The 25,796-nt window shown below is 38.3% G+C and overlaps 1 protein-coding gene across 2 annotated transcripts in view; it reads right to left on the bottom strand.

The window, feature by feature from the left end:
* The window catches only part of arg (arginase), a 180,188-nt gene that overhangs the window by 37,597 nt on the left and 116,795 nt on the right, over window positions 1–25,796 (bottom strand). For both annotated transcript variants that reach the window (XM_090379818.1, XM_090379817.1), the window contains exon 7: window positions 6,221–6,325. In XM_090379818.1, coding sequence (XP_090235944.1) covers window positions 6,221–6,325 — 105 coding nt within the window. The remainder of the gene's footprint in view (window positions 1–6,220; window positions 6,326–25,796) is intronic.

A 25,796-nucleotide genomic window follows, 5' to 3' on the forward strand; every position in this document is an offset into this window, starting at 1 on the left:
ACAGGGATGGGATACACTTAAATAGAAAGTGTGCAAGAATATTTGCTGAGGCTATTGAGGCAGTGTTAGGTGGCTCGGAAAACTGCTAACTTTGGGGGGATTCACAGACTAATGGATTAACAGTGGGCAGAGGCAAAAGTGATGTTTGCACTGCTTCTATCAGAATGAGCAGAAGCCTGGAAAGCAAGATGATGGGGATTTCCAGAAGTGCTGGGAGTTATCGTGCAAGTAAATACATGGGCTGTGTTAGGGTAACTAAGAGTAAGAGCAGGTTCATGTATGCTTGCATGTACACCAATGCAAGGAGTATAGTAAGTAAATTTGATGAATTTGAGGTGCTAGACAAGACAGGCGCCTCTGTAGCTAGGTGGGCAGGAGCAGCAGTGCGTAGCACATGCTTCTTGATTAGACTGGAGTTTGAGCCCGTGACCACCAAATACGGAGGATGCGGAAAGGTCAGGGAATGACCATCACATATCCCCGGAGCAATATGGCCTTGGTTGCTAATGCTCCTAAAAAACAAATAAAAACAACAACAGCTAGACAAGATATCAAAGGCAATTATTGTTGGGATATCAGAGACGTGGTGTCACACAGATATAAGCAGTGCAAAATTGGAATTTGGGGAGTACAATGTCTACAGAAAGGAAAGACAGGACAGGACACAAAGGGAGAAGGAGGGGGTTATTCTAGTGGAAAATGCAATGTTGATGTTGGTGGACAATGCAATGTTGAGTCTGTTTGGTGTGACATAAGCTGTTTGTTTGTTATTTGGTTTTTAGGAGCATTAGCAACTAAGGCCATATTGCTCCAGGAATATGCGGTGGTTATGTGGTGGTCATTCCCTGACCTTTCTGCATCCTCCGTATTTGGTGGTGACGGGCTTGAACCCCGGTCTAATCAAGAAGCGTGTGCTATGCACTGCTGCTCCTTCCCACCTGGCTACTGAGGCGCCGTGTGACATAAGCACTGGGAAAGGAAAAATGAGAATATTTTTTTTTTTTTTTTTTTTTTTTTTATTTGGTAGTTGTTGGCGCATCGGCTTCTGTGGCCATATTGCACCTCCCAAGGTTTTTGCAGTACTTTGATCCAAGCCCGAGGCGGGAATCGAACCCGCGACCTTTGGGTTGCCGGGCAGGTACTTTACCCACTCGGCTAGCCCGGTCGGCTAAATGAGAATATGTGTGTGTTATAGGCCTAATGAATCTGATGAGTATAATGAGAAATTGTGCAGAGAAATAGAGTGGGCCAGTAAATTAGAGTGTCTTATAATGGGGGATTTTAATTTCCCAGATATTGACTGGAATTTGTGGGTTGGTCACTCACACACTAGCAAGACATTTTTTGGATTTATTGTTTGTTTGTTATTTGGTTTTTAGGAGCATTAGCAACTAAGGCCATATTGCTCCAGGATATGCGATTGTCATTCCCTGACCTTTCCGCATCTTCCGTATTTGGTGGTGACAGGTTCAAACCCCGGTCTAATCAAGAAGCGTGTGCTATGCACTGCTGTTCCTTCCCACCTGGCTACGGAGGCGCCTTTGGATTTATTGGATGACCGTTTTTTACATCAGCATGTTTGAGAGGCAACCAACCAGAGGGAGTAATACTCTTGATCTGATTATCAGCAGTAATTATTCATGCATTAAGAATTTGCAGATGAAGGAACCACTGGGTGACAATGATCACAATGTAATATGAGAATTACTTAAAGATGATGTAACTACCATCAAGGCTAAAGGGCTTTTGCTTTCATAAAGGTAACTACAGGGGGTCTCAGACAGTTTTTAAATTCTGTACAGTAGGATCAACTGATGATGTTACCAATGTTGAATTCTAAATGGAAAGGCTTCATGACTTAATCTTGGGGCTACTATGCTTTTCATTCCAACTAAGAAATACTATTCAAAGTTCAGGCCTAAACGGATATCAGATGAGGCTCGTGGCAAAGAAGAAAAATGTATGGGATGCATATAAATTATCAGGTGACACATAAGCCTATGGCAGATATAAGCTTGTCTGTAATCAAGTCACAAAGGAGGATAGGCAGATTACGAGAAATCTTTGGCAAAGGGTGCATAGAAAAACAGCAAAGAGTTCTTTACTTATGGAAACTCTAGAAGGAAAGGGATGAATCAGATCGGACCACTTAACATAGATGCGTTGACTATTGATGATCATGCTCAGGTAGCTGATAAAATGAATGAGCATTTTGCATCTACATTCACACATGAGGAATTATTCAATGAAGGGATGCCAGACGTTTATCAAACTCTAACAGGGAGCTAAGTGATTTTGTAATAACTGAAAGCAAAGTGGAGAAGAAATTGTTGAAGTTAAACATAAGGAAGGCACCTGGGTTGAATGGGATCTATCCAGTTATATTAAAGGAGGCAGCAAAGGAAGTAAGCAAACCCTTAGCGTTATAATGAGAGCTTCCTTGGATTCAGGGGATTTGCACACCACCTGTCCCCATGGACTGGAGGTGTGCAAATGTATCACCAATTCACAAAGAGGGTTCAAAAGGTGACACAAGTAACAGGTAACTATAGACCTGTTAGTTTAACTTGTGTTCCGGGGAAAATAGTCGAATCACTGGTTAAAGAAACACTGCAGGATCATCTAGACCTGACTGCAGTAATAGGTAAGAAACAGTATGGGTTTGTAAAGGGAGGTCTTGTCTGACCACTTTGATTGGATACTATGATGTGGTCACAAAGGAACTGAATGTCAAAATAATTTTGATATCACATACTTGGATTTCAGGAAAGCTTTTGATATTTTTGCACATGGAAGATTGCTGTACAAATTGGAGGGGTATGGCATTAAGGGTAAGTTGCTACAATGGATAAAGGGATGGTTGAGTGGGAGACGACAGAGGGTGGTAATCAATGGACACTGCTTTTCATGGACAAATGTTATTAGTGGAGTTCCCCAGTGTTCAGTACTGGGCTCATTGTTGTTTTATGTATTCATCAATGATATTGATGAAGTTATATCAGGATTAATGTCCAAGTTTGCAGATGATACAAAGATTGGCAGAGTTTTAACAACAGTAAAGACAGCACAGCAGGCCCTCATTATAACGCGGGCCAGCTGTGCTGACTATAATGCTGTCACAAATCACTATCCATAGCCAGGTGGGCAAGGGCAGCAGTGCGTAGCACACGCTTCTTGATTATACCGGGGTTCAAGCCCTTGACCACCAAATACGGAGGATGCAGAAAGGTCAGGGAATGAGCACCGCATATTCCTAGAGCAATATGGCCTTCGTTGCTAATGCTCCTAAAAACCAAATAACAAACAAACAAAACAAATCACTATAATGCTCTTTTACAGATTGCATTTTTGACATATTTAATGAAATTGTTTCATTTGATGGAGTTGATAGCTTGAAAATGAATAGTAAAACAACATTAAAACGTTTCCCATGCTCAGTGAAATTTTCTCGCATGCTAATTTCTCTACCCTAGAGCATTGAGCGGGGGTCACCTGTATACATATATATATTTTTCCCCCTTTTTTCTTGGGGTAGTAGTAACACAGTTTAAAACTTAAAACCCAATTATATTTTGCAAAGAAAAAAAATTGCAGTACAGTGACTTGTTACGTACTTCTGAGATCAACACTTTAAAAAATAATCAAGTATATTGCTTGTAATATTTGCGTTATATGCATTTATCCAAAGCCTAGTCATCACTCAGTACAGTATTAGACATAGTGCATAACGGACAGTTTACTCGAACATTGAATCATAATTAATGCAACCAATGCAGTTACATTTTCAAAGAGTCAATAATGGTGGATAAGAATTAAAAAGCAACAACATCTAGACGCAGTACGAAGACTATAATTGTAAGCAAAAGACTGAATTTAAAAATTAAATTAGACGTTTTGAAGCGAATCGATTCCGGTCAAAGACAAGCGGATGTGTGCCATAATTTAGGACTGGCAAGTTTAACTGTAAGAACAATTATAAAAAATAAAGAATTAATTTTAGCAGCGGGAAAGATAGCTGTTCCACTGCAAGCAACTAGGGCTAGGCCGGCTATTAGGATTGAAATGGAGAGACTTTTACTAATTTTATTAAAGATAATATCCAATGCAGAATTCAGTTAAGTTAAATATTATAAAAAAAAAAAAAAAGAGAGAGAGAGAAAGATTAGCCTATATGATGATCTGAAGAAAACTCACCTAAAAAAAAAAAAAAAAAAGTGTAACCATTTAAAACTAGTAAGGGCTTGTTGAATAGATTTCAAATCCAGGGAGAAGCCACAAGTGCAGATCAATGAGCAGAAATTTCAAAAAAGAACTAGCTAAAATTATTGAAGAGTGGTATTATGTGTTATACTTCTCAACAAGTTTTTAACATAGATGAAGCAGAACTTTTTTGGAAATGAATGCCTAAAATAAGTTTCATATTGAAAGAAGAAAAAAAACATGCCAGGTTTCAAAGCGGTGAAGGATCCGTTGACTTTATTGTTGGGTGATAATGCTGCGGGGATTTAAAATTAAAACCCCTTTTAGTTTACCAGGAAGAGGGCCAAAGTACAACGCAAAATCAAAAAATTTTTCATGATTAAATTCATCAATTAAATTCTTGATTTTAATTGGAATTTTCAGTTTAATTTTGATGCGTAAGTAGTTACCACATAATTATATATGTATGCAATGCAGAATATTTTATATGTACAAATATTTGAATATTAAATATTTTGACAGACATTTGTGCATCTTTTCACTACAGTTTATTATTGATTAGGAAATATCCTATGGCACCGACCGCAACTACATATGTTACCTTATGGGAATGCGGCACTTGCTTAGCGCGGATCCACTTAGCGCTCTGTTTTTCTGGAATGAATTATCAGCGTTAAGCGGGGGTAACCTGTATGCTACTTCAACTGGATCTATACAAATTAGGCAAGTGGGCTGAGAAGTGGCAACTGAAGTTTAACATTGACAAATGCAAAGTACTGCATATGGGTAGCAATAATGCAAGAGAAATGTACCAACTGGGTGGTACTATGCTCAGGGAAGCAGAAAATAAAAAATACCTGGGGATAATTGTGCAGTCAAATATGAAGTTTGTTGAGCAGTGCAAATGGGCTACCAGGGCAGGTCATGGAGTGTTGTCAATGATATGTAGGAATTTTGCTAGCAAGGACAGGAAGGTGATTATCCTGTTGTACAAGGCAATGGTCAGGCCGCACCTAGAGTACTGTGTACAGGTCTGGAGGCCTCATTTTAGGAAGGATGTAGAGTTGCTAGAATGAGTACAAAGAAGGGCAACAAGATTAGTGAGGGGAACAAACGGGTGCTCTTACCAAGAAAGGCTTAAATTCTGAAAATTGCAGCACCTGGAGAGTAGGCACCTGCGAGGTGAGCTGACTGAGGTGTATAAGGCCTTGAATGGGTTGAGCAAGCTGAATGCTGATGGGATTCTTCCTCTTGCACAGATTAAGAACCTGAGGGGGCATAGATTCAAACTGAGGAAAGACAGTTGTAGAATAGATTTGCAGATATTTGCCTTTAGCCAGTGGATGGTTGATTGGTAGAACAGACTTCCATCTTTTGTTGTGGAAGTTGATAGCCTAAATAAATTTAAGGTTGAGCTGGACAGGCATTTGGAACGAATGGAGGGGTGAAATGGGATGGCTTTTTTTTGGCTGATGCTGCATAAGCTTGCTTTCTTGCATCGTATGCCTCTACTAATGCTAATGCTTAAAAACTAAAGGGAGTTATATAAAGTGGATTATAGGAAATTTTCCTTTATCTAGCGAGTTGTTAGCATCAGCATAATTAGCTCATATTGGCAGGCTTGTAGGCACCAACGCTTGGGAAAATTCAAAGAAAAGCAGGTGCCTATGGGAGGAATGAAACATAAATGTGTTTTTTTAATTTTTTTTGCTAATGGCAAAACTTGACTTTCTTGCATTGTATGACCCACACTAATATAATATTACCTTATTAACTATGAAGGGTACACATTATACAACTTTAAACAAATATTAAGTTTTTTAACAAACTCCAGAATTTTATTACTGACCTGCGTAAAGACAATATCAAAAGATAAAATGAAATTCTGCTGACATATCTGTAAAATCCACACGTGTTTGATACAGTTTTATTTAATACTGCGTTTGTGAAGCTCATGCTATTTAAAAGGTATAATAAATATTATACGAAACTTTTAATTAGATATCTTTGTTTTACTTACTGTGGATTAATTTTTTCCAGTGCTTCTCTCGTAATTTGTAATATGCCAAGTCTATCTACATCATGCATGGAATAATGAAGAATATCTAATTTGTCTATAAATTTCCTATTGGCAAATAAAACACATTTGTCTCAGTAAAAATCTTTCAAGAGAAACAAAAGCCACATATATGAATAAATAAATATTTAATTCACTAACTATTAAATGGATTTTATGGTATTAACACTCAACAACTGGATAGAGTTGAAATGGCGATGACAAAAAAGCCGATACTAACTATGCAGGAAGCAAGTTCTAAGCCTGCTTCCTTCTATAACAGCACCAACAAAAGGGGGGGGGGGAACAACAACCACATTATTTGCTCATCTCTTCTAATAATTTGACAAATCCTTCTTTAAACTATTCAAACTTCTCAGTTCACAATTGAAACTCATTCCAACAATTACTCTCTGGCTCAAACAAACTTTTCAAAACAGTTAGGTTACTATTAGCATTTATTTTTACTCAATCTTTTTAAAGCATTAACTCTTTCATGAGTGAGTTTGCCAACTGTGGGTGGTTAGATAGTGAATTGCCAACTGTAGTGTACTCTGCAAAGCCAGTTTCGTGGAATTTTGAAATTTTATAAATACAAAAACTTTGTACATAAATGAATTTAAAAAATTTATTACAACCAGCTGTTACTTTTTTTTTTTATGCAATAATATACTCTTCATTTAAGTACTATTTGATTCAATTTTATCAACTTCTGGAGCTTGATTCCAGAGCAATTCTTCACTTTCAGCTTTTATAATCTCAAATTATCAACTGAATAAAAATAGGTGTCATTTCCTCCTACTCTATTTTCATGCTGCCAGCCTATTATAAACTATGTCTACAATTCATTGGGAACAGAGATAAGAGATGGCAGCACATACTAAGAAAAAATTTCATAATTTTTTCATTAATAGACACACTGTTTGACAAACTTCAATATACAGATCTATGTACATATCCCTCAGTGCAAAAACGTGAAAAACATACAGTAGTCCTACAACTATTTTTTCAAGTGTGAACACTATGGGCATATTCCTGATTTCCATACACTGCAATTTACAGAACAGGTTTTTCTGCATAGTGCATCCAAGAAAATTTTTCTCTGTACATATTACAACAATCTACTTCCTTCCTTACTTCCTAAACCATAGTTTAGGAAGTAAGGAGTATATTAAATAATAAATTTAAATAAATTTTCTGTTTATACTCCGGGACGACCGAAAGGTCAGAGGAGTTTACAAGATACACAGAATACAAGAAACAGCACCATATTCAGCAGTCACAGGCTTGAACCCCGGTCACTCAAGGCACGTGTACTTATGCACCCATGCACCTGACCACTAGGCTACGGTGGCCAGTGTTTGTTGTAACATGTCTGTTACAATTTGAAAGCAGCACTCAAAATGTAGCCTAACCATATTTTGAATACTATCTTTATACAATGCTAACAAAGTTCAATATATCATTAACAGAACTACATGAGCTGTCCTAGCAGCCTGTTTGCACTGCTCAGAGAACTTCAGGTCAAATTCCACGATGTACAATTATCACCAAGTCATTTTATTATCGACTACCTCGAGTGCGATCCTAACCAAAAGGTATGTTATCCTAAGATTATGGCTGCCCATATGCAGTACACTGCATTTATCAATGTGATATCACAAGATCAAGGCATGTTTGTTTTAATTGCAGTCTCCAGGGTTCCCCCTATATAGCACTGTACCATCTGAAGGCAAAAAGCCAAGGCTGGCAAGTGTAGGTTGGGAGTCAAGGACAACTTTATTACCAGAGACACTTACTGGGACGCAGGCAAGCCTGGGAGCCCCAAGGTGTTTAGGGAAAGGAAGCGGAGATAAGAATGAGAAGTATGGGAATTGGAAGGAAAGGAAAGGGAAAGTTGGATAGAAGATAAGGGGAAGAAGAATAGAAATCCCCTGAAATAGAAGAGAAAAATTTACAATGGTAAAAAGAAATAGTGTATATTGAACTATATTCTATTACATTTAAACTTTAATCTAAACATACTTAAACATATTTGAATAGAGCTGCAAAGCTAGCAACCAAACAGTACCAATGAAAATTATATATAAGCCAAAATTATATACAAGTCTACAGCCTATAGACAGGAAGTAACATTAACAGCCATATGTCTCCAAAAGAAAAATATTCACAATAAATGGCAACAGCAAGAAAACATTAGTATTTTCAACACTACCTTCTAGAACGAAGTTTCCTGAAAGTCAATACCTTTTGGTCTTGTACATAATCATTAAAATTCGATACATATAATGTATATCATTAAGGGGACTTATTTTCCTGCAAGACATAGCCATTAACCTCTCATAAACACAAGATTTAATTTTTAACAACAGTTATTACGAACAACTTACAATAAAAGACAGTAAAACTCAAAGCCAAGACAACCTTAACTCTTTGGTGTAACACCTCATTAAGGATTAACATTTACAATGCATTTTCTTCTCCTAAATACACTATCAGCAAAATTGGAGAAATACAAGAAATTCTCCCTTGTTTCCACCAACCGTAGAAAATCAGCAGGACTATATACATTTGTCAAAATCTGAAGCTGATTTCTAACATCTAAACAGTGGTTACATTCTAGGATTAAATGATTGACCATCTCAACAGCTCCACAAGGACAGAGGGGCGATGCGGACAATCCAAGTGCATTTAATTTGGAGTTTATACTCCCATGACCTGTAATCATAAATGTGACATTTAAGCCACAATCATAAATGTGAAATTTAAGCCACCAAGGATGTATTTAGAATTTGAAGCAGAAACAGTATTTATTGCCCCACTGATTGCATCCACAGTACACTTTAGTGAAACCAAATTGAAAAGGAACAGATAGGTTTCTGGAAGTACAAATAATTTTTAAATCTTGATACAATTACTTCTCTAGTATTTTCCCTAAAACAGGGAGAAGCATGATGGGGTGATACAATGTTGATGCTTCTGCAGGTTTGTTCAGAGATTTTAGCAATATTTTTAAGTTTCCAGCTTCCATGGCTCTGAGAAACAGCCAGTGTTTAGACAGGGGTTCATGATACTGGTGATAAGCCATGGCCTCAACCTCCAAATGTCCTTTGAGAACAGAAACCTCAACCAGATCTAACCCCGGACATTTTCCATCCCGCATGGAACAGATTGCATCAGAAACTTCATATGCTGTAAATGGATCCTCATTTGCAGGACCTGCATACATTAAATGTTGCATACGCATATAAGTTTGCTCTGTACATTCAGGGAATGAATAATCCTGATGAGTGATCTCATCGAGGATAGCATTCATAGTTTCTTGCCAAGATAATGTCTCTGTACAATTTAATTTAATAATTGTTGAGAAGGTTTCAGCAGGGTGAATTTTTTCCACGACAACCTTATAGGCTAACTCCCAAAGCTCATTTTCTGAACCAAACAGTCCCAAGCTAAGTGCTTTTCTTTGTGGATGGTGTTAAATATAATCTTTTCACAGCTTTATACAGTTCTAGCAAACGTGCAATTTCCTCTGCATCCCTGTTCTTCTAGCATGCTGATAGTCTTGCCTGGAAGATTTCAAGTCATTTCTTAAATTGGTCAATTGCCGTGTCCACCAAGGTACTGCACTGTCTCTTCTTTTCTCTTTAGTAAAACTCTCATTACAAACAGCAATTATTAGATTTGTTGTTTTCTCACCTCCTGCAAAACAGGTAATCGTTCAAGAAAACGTCAAAAACATTAAAATTTTAATTGTGATACCACAGTTGACACTTTACAGCCATCAATCACACTATTTATTTAGATTTTAGTGATGTAGCATACCTGATTAATATCATTAACTACACTGCCAACCTTTTTCTCATCAATAAAATTCAACGTTAAACTTGAAATACCTGCATCAATATCACTTTAGGCCTGACGTAGCCCAGTGGTCAGGAGCGAGAGTGCATAGCACGCATTCCTTGAGTGGACCGGGGTTCGAGCCCGTGACTACTAAATACGATAAATATTTGTATTGATGATTTATTGTAAACTCTACTGACTTGGTTGTCGTGCCGGAGTATAAACAGAAAATTTAATTTTTTTAATTTTTAATTTTAATACACCTCACAATCAGTAAAAATTCCAGCAATGAACTCTTGTGTGACCCTCAGCATGTTTATCTCAACATTACTTCATAATAACAGCATGTTGTTATGTATATGCTTCCAGTAAGAACTTGGAGACTTTGAACTGAAGTATATTCTCCCAATATATATTTTATTTGTTTGAGCTTTCTATGTTAAGAAAGAAACAGTTGCAAAAAAAAAAAAAAAAAAAAGAAATGTTTCTTTATACAGGGTGTCTCAAAAATATTGGTACAAACGTTTAGGGAAGGTAGGTAACATCTAAAGGAAAGTGAATCGCATAGGAACCCATAACCGGAAACATCACCATAAGTCGGTAGACGGTGCTGTTCACCAGTTCACGCGAGAAAAAATTTCTGGTTTACTCATTCAAGCAGTAGTCGCTGCACGAAGAGCATGCATCGATATATGAACTGTGAGCTGGCAGACATACACCTAGTGTATGGATTAGCAGAGGACAATGGACGAGCCGCTCAACGAATTTATGGACAATGCCTCCCAGACAGACATGTACTGGACCACCGTTTGTTTGCACATGTGCATCAAAATTTGTGCAATTATGGGTCATTTAGAGGTAACAGGAGTAGTGTGGGCAGACCACATTCGACGCGAACTCCCGCCATGGAAGAAAGTGTGTTGAATGCCCTCCAGAATAATCCTACTACCAGTACATGTGCCGTTGCCTCTGCCTCAGGTTGGTTGGTTGGTTGATGTGTTGTTTAATGGCACAAGGGCTGCTAAGGCCATATTGTGCCTGATTCTATTCGATAGTGCAATTTACAGTTAAAATCTGTAAAATAATCCCGTCTGCTTTAAGAAATAAAAGAACTCAGCTAGATTTGCATTGTCTCCAATCAGATGGGGTAATGTCAAAGGTTCTTGCAGATGTGAAAGCGATTTGAAAATTTTTTTTCTATAATTATTATAATGATTGCAATTTATTAGAATATGCCTCACCGTAAGTGTAGTCTGACAATATGTACAAATAGGCGGATCTTCCCCCATGAGCAGATAAATATGGGTTAGATGCGTGTGCCCAATACGCGTCCTAGCCAGGATCACCTCCTCTTGCCTATTTGATCGCATACTTGATGGCCATAACTTAGGTTCCTGTTTAAATTGAAGCAGTTTATTTCCACACTGAGCCTGCCAGATTTGCAACCATTGCTCTTCACACACGTTTTTTATGACTGATTTGTAATCTACATATGGCACTTGGTAGTTAGGAGATCTTGCAGTGATTGGATGTTTAGCGGCTTGATCTGCATATTCATTTCCTTTGATGCCTACATGACCCGGTATCCAACAGAAACGGACTGATTGGTTTGCAGCTTGTAACGCAATTATCTGTGATCTAATTTGCTTCAAGATGGGGTGGATTGGTTTGGATGGATTTTTCAATGATTTTATTGCACTCAGAGAATCAGAGTAGATCATAATTCGCTTACTAGACAGATTAATAACGTGATCCAGAGCTATTTTAATCGCCCACAGTTCAGCAGAGTAGATGCTGCATTCCTTTGGAAGGGACACAGAAGTAGAAAAGATAGAAGAAACTGCTGCTGCGCCCACTGTCATACTTGTTTTCGAGACATCGGTATATATTTGAAGATACTGAGAATTTTCTGCTACATGTGCAGCATGGAGTTTCCTGATGGTAAGGTCTGCTGCTTGCTTTTTCCCCCCATTGTTGGAATGAGAAGTCACAAATTGGTGTATAATCAGACCACGAAGGGTCGTGATTGCTCATTTCCTGAAAGACATTACCCATGTCTAGATTCCAACATTGTGTTAACTGTAGCAACCTTATCCCAATAGGCTTGTTTTCGTTAGGTTTGTTTTGATAAAATGTGGTCCACTGGGGCTCAAATAAGTATGGCGAGATAGGATGAAAAGGAAGACTCCATATTTTTGCTGCATAGTTCAGCATCGACATTTTCCTCTGAAGATGGAGTGGAGGTTCGTGTGCATCTATATATAGACTCTGTACAGGGGATGTTCTGAATGCTCCTAAAGCAGTTCTTAGGGCACTGTGATGGATGGTGTCTAGCCGAGTTAGTGCACTTTTCCTGGCAGAGTCATAGATTGGAGCTCCGTAATCCAAGCGAGATCGGATTAATACCCGATATAGCCGAAGCAGAGTGTATCGGTCAGCACCCCACGTCAATGAAGATAGTACTCGGAGGATATTTAATTTTTTCAAGCAAATGGTTCTCAGATATGTGATGTGTTGTAAGAAGTTTAATTTATTGTCCAGGATTAGGCCAAGAAATCTGATACTATTGGAAAGAGGTATGGTGGTATTTTTAAGATATAGTTCAGGCTCAGGGTGGATCTTATGTTTTTTACAGAAATGAATACAGTTAGATTTTTTTGCTGATAAGCGGTAGCCATTGCGAGACATCCACAGCTCGATTTTGTTAATTGAGATTTGAAGCTGTCTCTCAATAGAATTCATAGTTTTTCCTTGGCACGAAATCATGAGGTCATCTGCATAGTGATATAATTCTATTGTGCTTGGAATATCATGGATGATTTTGTTCATTCTTATTAAGAATAGAGTTGGACTCAAGATAGACCCTTGAGGGACCCCTTCCTCCTGTATATGAATTCTAGATAGAGTATTTAGATGACTAACCTGAAAGGTTCTGCTCTGGAGAAAGCTCTGAATAAACAGAGGAAGCCTGCCTCGTAGACCAAAGGTGTAAAGGTCACGCAGAATACCGAAACGCCATGTTGTATCAAAGGCCTTTTCTAAATCAAAGCTTACCATAACGAGGTGGTCATTTCTGACAAAAGTGTTTCTGATGTTCGATTCTGCTTTGGTCATCATATCTAATGCAGATCTATTTTGCCGAAAATCGTACTGATTTTTACGTAAGATGTTATGTGACTCAAGAAACCAGGTGAGGCGCTTCAGAACCATTTTCTCCAGTGTTTTCCCCAAACAACTAGTTAAGGAAATTGGACGATAATTTCCTGGATTAGAGAGGTCTTTCCCTGGTTTAGGGATGGCTAATACAAGTGAATGTTTCCAAGAGCTAGGATAAATATGTTCTTCAAAAATTCTGTTGAAAAATATTAAAAGAATTTGCAAAGCAGTATCATTCAAGTGTTTTAGCATAATATAAAATATACCATCAGGGCCAGCTGCACTATTGGGTGCTCTGTTAAGAGCATCCGTTAACTCGGATATAGTAAAAGGCTGATTATATGGAAGAGACAGACCGGTGTTGAAATTTAACTTATACCTTTCTGCTACCACTTTAATTTGTTGGAATGAAGCATCATATGAATTTGCTGCTGAAATTTTTGCAAAGGCTTCAGCAAAAGCATTTGCTATGCCTTTGGAGGAAGACAGTTCCTGTCCATTACAGATCAATATTGGAGAGGATGACAATAGATATTTCCATTCAGATGTTGGATTTTCCTCCAGATTAATCTTGTATCGGTGTTTTTGGTGATAGTGGAAACGAACTGTATCCAGGAATCTTTTTTGGCTTTCCTTCTTATTTGTCGTGCTTTAGCATTTAATTTCTTGTAATTTATAAGGTTTATAATAGTGGGATGCTTGCGGAAGATATTCCAAGCTTTGTTCTTTTCTTTTTTAGCTCTATTACATTCATCATTCCACCAGTAGTTTTTGCACCTGCGTGGATGAGTCGACGACTGAGGAACAGCTTTGTTAGCTGCTGCTAGTATCCGTTTAGTAATATGGTCATTAGCTTCATCTATTGACTGGTTCAGAATGAAGTTTTTATCTAAAACTGTATTTAAGGAAAATTTTTCCCAGTTTGCCTTTGTAAATTTCCATCTTCTGCGAGTTTGCGGATAGGTGGTGGTAGTTTGGAATTTACAAGTAATTGGAAGATGATCACTATTGTGGGGATTATCCAATACAGCCCAATGTATACTTGGGTACAGAGCCGGAGAACAAATAGATAGATCTATGGCTGAAGTATTTCCTGAAGGAAAATGAACATGAGTATGTGCACCGGTGTTCAGCAGAGTTAGATTTTGTTTGTCCAGTAATGCTTCTATTAGCTGCCCTCTTTTATCCATATGGAGACTTCCCCATAATGGGTGGTGTCCATTAAAATCACCCATCAGACAAAAAGGAGGTGGTATCTGGGCAAGGAGCTCATCAAAGTCTCTGAGTATATACGTTTGGTTCGGCGGAAGATAAATAGAAATAAGAGATAAAGATATTCCAATTTCTATTCTTACAGCAACAACTTCTAAATTGGATTTTAAAGGGATTTGTCTAGACGGAATAGTAACAGATACCAAAACCGCTACACCTCCATGGGCTGCAGTTGCTGCATTCCTGTCACGCCTGTACAAAATATATTTCTTTATTGAGGGGGTCACTTGTGGAGTTAAAAATGTTTCCTGTAAACAAATGCCTGCTGGATTGAAATCTCGGATTAGGTCATAAAGTTCATCTGTATTAGTACGTAGTCCTCGACAGTTCCATTGTAAAATGCACTTCATTATTTAGTTTTAGTGGTAGGATGATCCAGTTGCCTTTTAGAGGCAGTAGGCTTATTGCGATCTATTTTAATTTTATCTTTTTTAGGAAAGGTAGGCCGTCCAGTGTCCATATCTTCTTCGGCATGAATTTCTAATATAGGTTCTTGTTCAGTTTTGTCATCTGTATCCATTTCTGCAGTTTGGGTTTTAGTAGAAGATTTGGCTTGTGTCATCCTGGTCTCACTTTGGGACTTAATGCCACTAGTATTTGGGATGGAGATTGGAGTATTGCAAGTCTGGTCTCTGTTGTTTTGCTTCAAGGATGGCTGAGGAACTGAAAGCTGAGCTCTAGCCCATTCAGCAAGTGATATGTTCGGTGGAACTGAGTCAGTGGTTTGTGTAGCAATTGAACGGTATTTCTTTGTAACATCTGCATATGTACGTGCCAGAGTATCTTTCAGTACTTGTCGTCGCGCTTCCTGATAAGTCACTTTATTTTCAACTTTAAATTTCTGTATTTTTTTCCCAACTTTCCATAACTCACAATTTCTAGAATATGCAGGATGATCTTCCCTGCAGTTAGGACAAACTGGAGATGTAGTAGTACAGTCTGTTTGAGTGTGATCCTGGGATCCACATTTTGGGCATATTGTGTTTCCTTGACATGTTGCCTGAGAGTGTCCGAACTTCTGACATTTAAAACACCGTATTGGATTTGGTATATACGGGCGGATATGGCAATTTAAATAACCAGCTTTTACAGTATTTGGTAAGTTTGGGGTATTGAAAGTGAAAATTACACTGCGGGTTGGAATGAGATTGCCGTCTCTACGAGTCAAAATTCTCTTAGCTTGTATCACCTTTTGGTCTTTAAGTTCTTGTACAAGCTCCTCTTCTGTTACATTCAATAGATCCCACTCAGAGATAACACCTTTGGAACTATTTAGGGTTGAGTGGGGAGATATTTTAACAGGGATACCACCAAATGTTGTCATCTTTAACAATAATTCTGAATGTTTCGACTGTGTAGTTTCCACCAGCAAATCCCCTGACTGTAACCTTTTGACCATTTTAGGTGATCCAGCAGCCATTTTCTAGAAATCTCTGTATAATAAATGGGGAGAGTTTGCTCACTGGTTGACTAGTTAAGGAATGGATAATCAGGAAAGTTGGATACTCAGGTTGATTATCTACTTTTAAGCGCTTATGTTGCGCACTACCTTCATCAGAGTTATACCAATCTATGGTATTTGAGCTTGAAGGCTCTAAGGCTGGATAATTTTCTTTATCCATGTCGGCTCCTTTTCGCCCTGGGGGATTAGCTTTTCCACCCAGGTTACCGGCCCCGCCACGGGGAGGCAGGAGCAGTGCCGCTTGTGGCCAAGCGTAGGAGTTAGTACGGTTAGTATATACAATAAAGAAAAAGGTACTTTCCTTTTTCTGGCTCTCTTTCTATACTTTTAAAAAGTAGAGCTAATCAACAGAAAGACTTACAAACGAAATGAAACAAGGAAAAACTCAGTCGCTATAGGAATCGCAGTACTATTTAGCACAGAAAATCGCTTGGCCTCAAGAAATGCTTGGCACCTGGGGCCCTCTGCCTCAGGAGTGTCTCGTTGCAGTGTACAGCATGTCTGGCACGACGATTCCTTACACCCTCCTTTCATCTCCAAAGGGTTCAGTTACTGCTCCCCCACGATCATCCTGCACATGTGGCTTTTGCGCAGTGGTTTCTCCAAGAAAGTGTTCAAGACTTGAATTTTCCAGCCTATTTTGCTAATGGATGAGGCTTATTTCACTCGGGAAGGCTTATTCAATCAGCACAATGCTCATGTGTGGACACACGACAACTTACACGGTGTGCGCACCCATGCGGCACAACATCGCTTCGCAATAAATGTGTGGGCAGGTATGGTCAGTGACTGCTTAGTCGGCCCATACCATCCCGCATGAACTCCGCTAAATATCGGATCTTTCTTGAACAAGTTCTACCAGGGTTACTTGACGATGTTCCAGCAAATGTGAGATGCAACATTTGGTTTTAACATGACGGGGCGCCTGCCCATTATGGAAGGTGTGTTCATGACCATTTGAACAGGTGTTTTGGGCGTCGATGGATTGGCCATGGTGGACCCATTGCCTGGCCCCCACGCTCACCTGATTTATTGAGCCTTGATTTCTTTCTGTGGGGGGGGGCCTCAAATCTATCATGTATGAATCGCCTGTGAAGACGGAAATGGATCTCGTGGCGAGACTCGTCTGCGCTGCTGCTACTGTCAAAGAAACTCTAAATGTGTTCGACCATGTCTGCCAATCCATGCTGCGTTGGTGTCACACATGCATCGCGTTTCATGGTGGAACCTTCGAGCATCTGTTTTAACATCATGAAATGCATCCATCTCGTAATCCATTGTTAATATTATGTCAAATAAATGTTTGCCACTTATTACTGTCTTGTGTCATTTCTGATTCTTGTGCCCCTGCTACTACTTTCCTGTGACGTTTCTAGTTATGGGTTCCTATGCGATTCGCATTCCTTTAGATGTTACCTACCTCCCCTAAGCGTTTGTACCATTATTTTTGAGACACCCTGTATACAGTTGTTTGTTACTTCATTAAATCAATATGTATGAGGGGTGGTCATTTAATTTGCGGACTGGTGCTAGATCATTATTGGGCAGACTGTATGTGCATGCCAGTGCTTGTCGAGCTAGCATTGTGTGAAGGAAGTTTTTTTTAGCATTAGTGCCATATACTGTTAATGATGACCCATGTGAAAGTGAGGAATGCTTACCTGACCTACTACAACTCTCTACTACAACTAGTAACAGTTGTAGTAGAGAGTTTATCTCAACATTACAACATAATAACAGCATGCTGTAAATGGATCCTCTAGGGAGAATGTTAGTAGCTTATGGAATCAATACTCCAATATAATGTGCTCAGAGATCAAGTTAACTCGGAGGATCCAGTTGATACTGATTGGATTTTGTTTTTAGCAGCAAGCATAGATTCACTATTGCAGCCAACTGACCGTAGATGACAGTCATTTTCACAGATTACTCCACCTCTAACACCAAAAGCCAAAAATCATCAGTACAGATGGCAAAAATAAAACTGACAAGTCATACTGTGGGCAAATAGTATTTCATAGGAATTCAACCTCTGTTTATACCAATTATTTCAGTACAGAAATACTGATTTTAGTCATGATTTTTAAGAACACAACCATGTTGTTAACTTATGCTTAAACTTCTAAAACTTTGTGTTCCTGTTCAACTACCTTAAGTGAGTTATTTACTAAGTAATAAAGTAATCTAACTGCTGTTATTTTGAACCATCCAAGTAATTTATGTGGGTTGTTTTAAAGCAGCATATCTTAGTTACTATTATCAATTGCTTATTCAACCTTTGCATAATTCACAAACCCTGACATCAAGCTTGTAACTCCCTCAGCAATGTTGTTAATGAATATTATGTCGAACAGATGGTGAATTTTTGGCTGATGAAAACAGATAAGTAGTTTTGATAATTTTACCGTATTCTTCGTTAATTAAAATATTAGACTGTGTTCTACAAAGATATTAAATATTTATTAATCTTATTAAATTTCATTGTTAATTAAATTGTATTTAAATGGAAATCGTGACTCAGACTACAGCTGTGAAGCAATGTGCATAGATTAGCGGGAGTGCTGTGGCTCGGGGGAGAAATGAAGGGGATGATTCTTCAATACATCACAGTCTCAAAAAATGCGCGAAATGTGAAATGTTTTGTGGCCTTTCTGGAACAGGACATGATCTAGCCAAGGAGGATGTCTTTGTGTGTGCTAGATGCCTTGAGTGCCAAGAAATTAGGTGCCACCTCAGCATTCTGATGGGCATCTATGAGAGTTTGAGGTGTAGGGTACATGCCCTTGAAGAAATTAATATCAGGAGCCCCGTCAAGATCTCAGCTGCCCGACTCAATGCCAGAGCTCAATCCTGTGCATTAAGTAGAACAGCGGCAATCTCCAAGGCAGAATGCACTGGTCCCACAGGAACTAGTTACTGCTGGTTACTCTATGCAAAAAGGATAGGTGGAACAGGATCAAGGTATGTCTGACAGGGGCAAAAGTTGATGACATTGTACAGCAGATATCATCTTTTAAGGTCACAAAAGGTGATATTGTTGAAACAGTTGGCACTAATGACATTAAGAGTAAAAGATCTGCAGACATACTTAACAAGTACAGGTCAAGGTTGAAAAAAAGTTGCGCATCAGGGTTAAATTTCAAAGTGTTTGCAATTCTGCCCTGGAGATATTGTATAAGGCTCATGGGGTAGAATTTTTTTCAGTGTGATCTGTGCTCGTTAACAGGAGAGCCTGCTTCTATAGGGATGGGGTACACTTAAATATAAAGAGTGCAAGAATAATTGGTGATGCTACCGAGGCAGTGTTAGGTGGGTTGGAAAACTGCTAGCTTGGGAGGATTCACAAACTAAAAGTTAACAGTGGCTGCATGCAGAGGTAAAAGTGATGTTTGCACTGCTTCTATTAGAATGAGCAGAAGCCTGGAAAGCAAGGTGATGGGGATTTCCAGGAGTGCTGGGAGTTATCGTGGAACAAATAAATACAAATAAATACGTGGAACAAATAAATAGCATGTACACCAATGCTAGAAGTATTGAAATAATTACACTCAAACACCAGCAAGGCAGTTAAAATTTTTACTATAAAATATAATAAAATAAAATAAATATGATACAAATATCAGTTAAACTAGACTATTACAATAAATACAATAAAATAGGTTAAAACAATTAAAAACAATGCTAAAATTGTTAAAATATACTAAAATACCGAAGCTTTCGGAGACTGCAGAAACACAACAGTGTACTATTACTGGCACGATACATCCTTAAGTAATGAAGATATAATGCTAGAAGTATAGTTAATAAATTTGATGAATTTGAAGACATCATCAAAAGGTCAAGACATCAAAGGCAGATATTGTTGGAATATCAGAGAAGTGGTGTCACACACATATAAGAAGCGCAGAATTGGAATTTGGGGAGTATAATGTGTACAGGATAGACAGGACTGGAAGAGAGGAAGGATTATGCTGTTACTTCAGAAACACAAAATCTAAGGAAGCGCATCCAATTGACATTGGTGGACAATGCAATGTTGAGTTAGTGTGGTGTGACATAAGTACTGTGAAAGGGAAAATGAGAGTAGGTGTATGTTATAGGCCTAATGACTCTGATGAGTATAACGAACAATTGTGCAGAGAAATAGAGTGGGCAAGTAAATCAGAATGTCTTATAATGGGGGATTTCAACTTCACAGATATTGACTGGAACTTGTGAGGTGGTCACTCGTACAATAGCAACACTTTTGTGGATTTATAATGGTGGACAAAAAAATTGCATAGCCTTAAAAAAAAAAAGTAACATTTGTAGTGAAACGTATAAGGTAGTGTTTGATTACAGTCATTTTGTTTGTTGCAAAGCAAAGCTATTACATCAGATAATGCTTCTATTGCACCAGACAGTAATCACAAGGTATTGCATCAGCTGTTTCTATAAATACGCCATTGGAAGGGTATACATGCTCATTAGTATCCTGTTTTGCAGAGGTGTAAGCATGGCTCCATATGTTCAGTTGACACCAAGAAAAAAAAAGTGTAGCTGTTGTTCTGTCTCAGGCTTTCTACGCATGCTATCGCTGATAAAATAGGCTGCCACCAGTCAACAGTGCTCCGGGTGCTGAAATTAAAGCGTGAAACCAGTGATGTAAAGAGAAGGCCTGGATCAGGTCGTAAGAGCATGACTATGCCTTCCCAAGATCAATATTTGAAATGGCTATGCCTTTGTAATCACCATGCTAGTGCTCCTGATCTAAAACTGGACTTTGAGATGGCCTCTGCTGTTGAAACAAGTGCACGAACTATCCAAAGACGGCTTTCGAAATGAGGTCTGCATGCCTATCGGCCCAAGAAGAAGAAGAAGCCTTTGTTGACCCAACAAATGAGGAAGAAGCAACTTGCTTGGGCTAAAACACATGCTTCATGGACAAAAGAGCAATGGGACACCGTTATCTTTCCTGACAAATCGAAATTCACTTGCATGGCTTGGATGAGAAGCAATATGTCAGAAGACAAAAATCGAGGCATACCATCCTGATTGCATAACACCGACTGTAAAGTTCCCCGCCAGTCAAATGGTCTGGGGATGCCTAACAAGCAAAGGGGGTGGGGCTAATTAAGTTTATTAACGGAATGCAGAAACCTACACTGCTATCTTGGAGGAGTGCCTGAAACCCATTATTAGCGACCACCACACAGAAGTAAAAAAACTGCATTTTTCCACAGCACTCAGCACCTTGCCACAAATCAAAATTGGTAAGTTTTATGCTATTTAGATTTAATGATAGTTTGTCTTCTTGTCTCACAAGGCTTATAACATATTTACACCAACGTTTTTACACCTCGTTTTTCATACCTCAGAAATGCTGGCATTACAGTATTGGACTGGCCTGGCAACAGTCTAGATTTGAATCCTACTGAAAATTGCTGGTACATAATGTTGTCTAAAATTGCTCAGAAGAAGGCAACAAGTAAGATTCAGCTGCAGGAGAGCATTGTAAGGGTGTAGTACCACGAAATTGAGCAGCCATATACATCCAGAAGCTGATTAACTCTATGCCAGATTGCTGCAAGGCGTGTAATTGCAGCTCAAGGAGGAAACGACAAAATATTGAGGACTTTTGCTGATTTACAGTACATAATACTATTACGTTAACTTGTCATTTCAATTTGTACACGTAAATGCAATAAAATTAATGTTTGGTTGTCAAGTTTCCATTTGCATGATTTCTCATATTTCCATTAATTACGCATTTTACCCTTTGTGAAGATATTTATGGCAATTAGGTATATCACGTGGAGTCTTTTTATTGGATTTCATTCACAGAGATATATATCCCATCTCACAAATGCATTTTGAACGTTTCTGCAACTCACAATACAGCGCAAAACACATTATTTGAAAAATTCACAAGTGATGGAGTTTTTTTCTACAGCAACACATTCGAGAGGCAACCTGAGGGAGTAATACTCTTGATCTGATTTTCAAGAGTGATTCATGTATTAAGAATTTGCAGATAAAGAAACCACTGATTTGGGATTTACTTAAAGGTGTAACTGCCATCAAAGGTAAAGAGAAGGGTTTTTGCTTTCCTAGAGGTGACTACCGTGGTCTCAGACAGTTTTCAAATTCTATACAGTAGGACCAACTGATGATATTACCAAAGAGGAATTCTAAATGGGAAGCCTTCAGCGACTTAATCTTAGAGGCTGCTAGGCTTTTCTTACCAACTAAGAAATACTGTTCAAGGTTAAGGCCTAAAGGGATGTCAGATGAATTAATGAGGCTCATGGCAGAGAAGAAAAATGAATGGGTGCATATAAATTATCAGGTGACACAGAAGCCTATGGCAGATATAAGCTAGTCTGTAATCAAGTCACGAAGGGGGTTAGGCAGGTGAAGGCAGATTACGAGAAATCTTTGGCAAAGGATGCAAACAGTTCTTTACTTATATAAACATTAGAAGGAAAGGGATGAATCAGATTGGTCCACTTAATATAGATGGCTCGACTATTGATGATCCTCCTGAGGTAGCTGATAAACTGAATGAGTATTTTGTATCTACATTCACACGAGTAGATATTCAAGGAAGGGAATGCCAGAAATTTATCAAAATCTAACAGGGAGCTAAGTGATTTTGTAATAACTGAGAGCAAAGTGAAGGAGAAACTGTTGAAGTTAAACATAAGGAAGGCACCTGGGGGTGGATGGAATCTATCCAGTTACATTAAAGGAGGCAGCAAAGGAAGTAAGAAACTTTTAGCCATAATTGTGTCCTTGGACTCAGGAGAGGTCCCTATAGACTGCAGGTGTACAAATGTATCCCCAATTCACAAAGGGGGTTTAAAGGGTGACACAAGTAACTATAGACCTGTTAGTTTAATTTGTGTTCCAGGGAAAATAATGGAGTCACTGGTTAAAGAAGCATTGCAGGATTATCTATACAAGACTGCAATAATAGTTAAGACACAGCATGGGCTTGTTAAATGGAAGTCTTGTCTGCCAATTTGATTGGATACTATGATGTGGTCACAAAGGAACTGGATGCAAAAAAATAATTTTGATATCATATACTTGGAGCGGAATGGCATTAAGGGCAAGTTGGTACAATGGATAAAGGGTTGGTTGAGTGGGAGATGTCAGAGTGGTAATCAATGGACACTGCTCTTCATGAAGTAATGTTATTAGTGGAGTTCCCCAGGTTCGGTGCTGGGCCCATTGTTGTTTTGTGTATTCATCAACGATACTGATGAAGGTATATCAGGCTTAATGTCCAAGTTTGCAGATGATACAAAGGTTGGCAGGGTTGTTAACGACAGTAAAGTCAGTATGCTCCTGCAACAGGATCTAGATAAGTTGGGCAAATGGGCTAAGAAGTGGCAACTGAAGTTTAACATTGACAAATGCAAAGTACTGCATATGGGTAGCAGTAACCCAAGAGAAATGTACTGTGTGGTACTACACTCTGGGAAGTGAAGAATGAAAAAGACCTGGGGGGTAATTGTGCAGTCAAATATCAAGTTCGCTGAACAGTGCAGATGGGCTGCCAGAGCATTGTACAGAATCATTAGCCTCACCCTGAGATTCCATTATTCTATCAAGCAGCATTGATAGAATAATGACAAGACACACAGATCTGTAATAAATTAAGAAAATACCTTCGTCCTAATGACTGGTCAACATTGAAAACCACCATCAGTTTCCACTGTGAAGATATCTACCATATCATCAAGATATGGTAGATATTTTGACGATATACCTTGGACCACAGATGCAAAGACCACACAGGACATTCTACAGAACTTTAATAATATCCATGCAAGATTAAACTTTACACTAGAAACTGAAAATACTAAAACAAAATCGTTACATTTTTTAAATGTCACCCTCATTCAAGTTACAAACAAAATTCAATTTAGCATATACAGAAAGGCCACCAACACTGGATTGCTTCTTCATTACAATAGCTATTATCCCTTCACCTATAAAAAAATCCGTTATCCTAAATCAATTTCTCAATGCCTACAAATACTTAACATCTGAATCAGCCCTAAACACTGAAATGCAAACATTAACAGATTTCAAAATAGAGGTTACCCCCCACCTATTATAAACGAAATAAGGTTACCAGCAAAAAACAGATTACATAATACCACTCTAGTGATAAATAATTATAACATAAAAAAATATATTTTATTGCTTTATCGCATATTGAACAATGGTTTAAACAACTAAATAGTATTTTCCAAGACACACAATTAAAAATAATAGCCAAACCCACAATGAAAATACATTCTGCCTTTGCAAATTAAAGTCCAATCCTCTACCATGTTCCAATTAAATGACTTAGTCTACAATTTATCTTGCAATGATTGCAACTCTTCATACCAGGGATCTACTCTCGTTGTACACTCAATATGAGAATGAAACAACATTCAACATCCGTCCTTTCATCCCACTCCTCTGCTTTGGAACTTGCATTCCATGCAATCAAATTTCTATTCAACAAAGCAAAAATTCTCAGCATTCAATATGATTACACTAAACTATTAATTTTGAAGATGCTTGAAATTAAATTACATCAAAATTCAGTCAATGTATGTCGCCCCTACCCCGTCTCGGATTCATGGTCCTTCATGCCCATGCGCCAAGATTGCAACTAATCTCTATGCTATAAATTCCATCGTAATACCTATGGTTTCACTTTCCTGTGATCATGACTCTGATCGAAAAGCCCTGTCCACTTCAAGGAAGTAACAAAATTCTTTTAGTTTCTTAATGTTTCAGAAGATTCTTAATGCTTTTTTATGTTTTAATATTGGTTTTTCAAGTGTTAAAAGAATGGATTCATTATTTATTTGATTTCAAAGCATCTAAACTGTTTTTAAAATACGGACTTATTGTATTCTCTCTCTCTCTCAAAGATTAGGGTTGGTGATTTGATGTATTTTGGAGTTGGACTTGGGGTCTGCGGCCTCCGATCCCGTGGTGCATTAGATCATTGATTTTGTCAACGAGGGTATGGAATACATGTAAACTATTTGTATGGTTGATTCAACAATGGAAAGCATTAGCACAGAAGTGTTCTACAAGGCATCACAGAGGTAATTCCTCCTTTTCTTAACTAATTAAGTTAACTTTTCTTAACTTAATTATCTTCTTCTTCTTCTTTGTCTTCGCCTTTTCCCACGTTATATGGGGTCGGCATTCAATGTTCCCAATTCACACTTTACATCCTCTTCTTCTCCTCTAGTTGGATTAACTTCCTAAATGGAACACATCTATTGGTTTTGGCATAGTTTTTACGACTGGATGCCCTTCCTGACGTTAACCCTCACCATTTATCCGGGCTTTGGATTTAAGCTGCCGATCTACTAAACCTGCCGCAGCCATATAAATGGAGTAGCTCTTATTCAGTGATGAAGCTTCCTTGTGATGTCACAATTTAATAATTTTACACAATTTATGCCAAATTTCTAGTCGCCACTGAACAAGCAGGTGGCACTGCTGTAGTTCTTTTATCTCCTGGTAACACCCAAATGGCTGACTCGGTAGAATTACTGTGACCTTGAAAATACCAATAATGTATAACTCAGCAACACGTATTTTTAAATACAATTTGGTATCCTGAAAACTTCTACATCAAAGCTATCAGGTAGCACAACTATTCTACTAAGAATTCCCAGTGACTGATTATAGTTCCTTAAAAATTTAATGACCTTGAAATTTCCTATGTCCAAACATAATGATAGCCATTTTAAAAAAGTTCACAGTCTGAAAAATAAAACCACCTTTAGGTCCCAAATC

The sequence above is a fragment of the Mastigoproctus giganteus genome, chromosome 8 (assembly GCF_048544385.1).
Source record: "Mastigoproctus giganteus isolate SK-2022 chromosome 8, ASM4854438v1, whole genome shotgun sequence".
In the NCBI taxonomy this organism is placed as follows: domain Eukaryota; kingdom Metazoa; phylum Arthropoda; class Arachnida; order Uropygi; family Thelyphonidae; genus Mastigoproctus; species Mastigoproctus giganteus.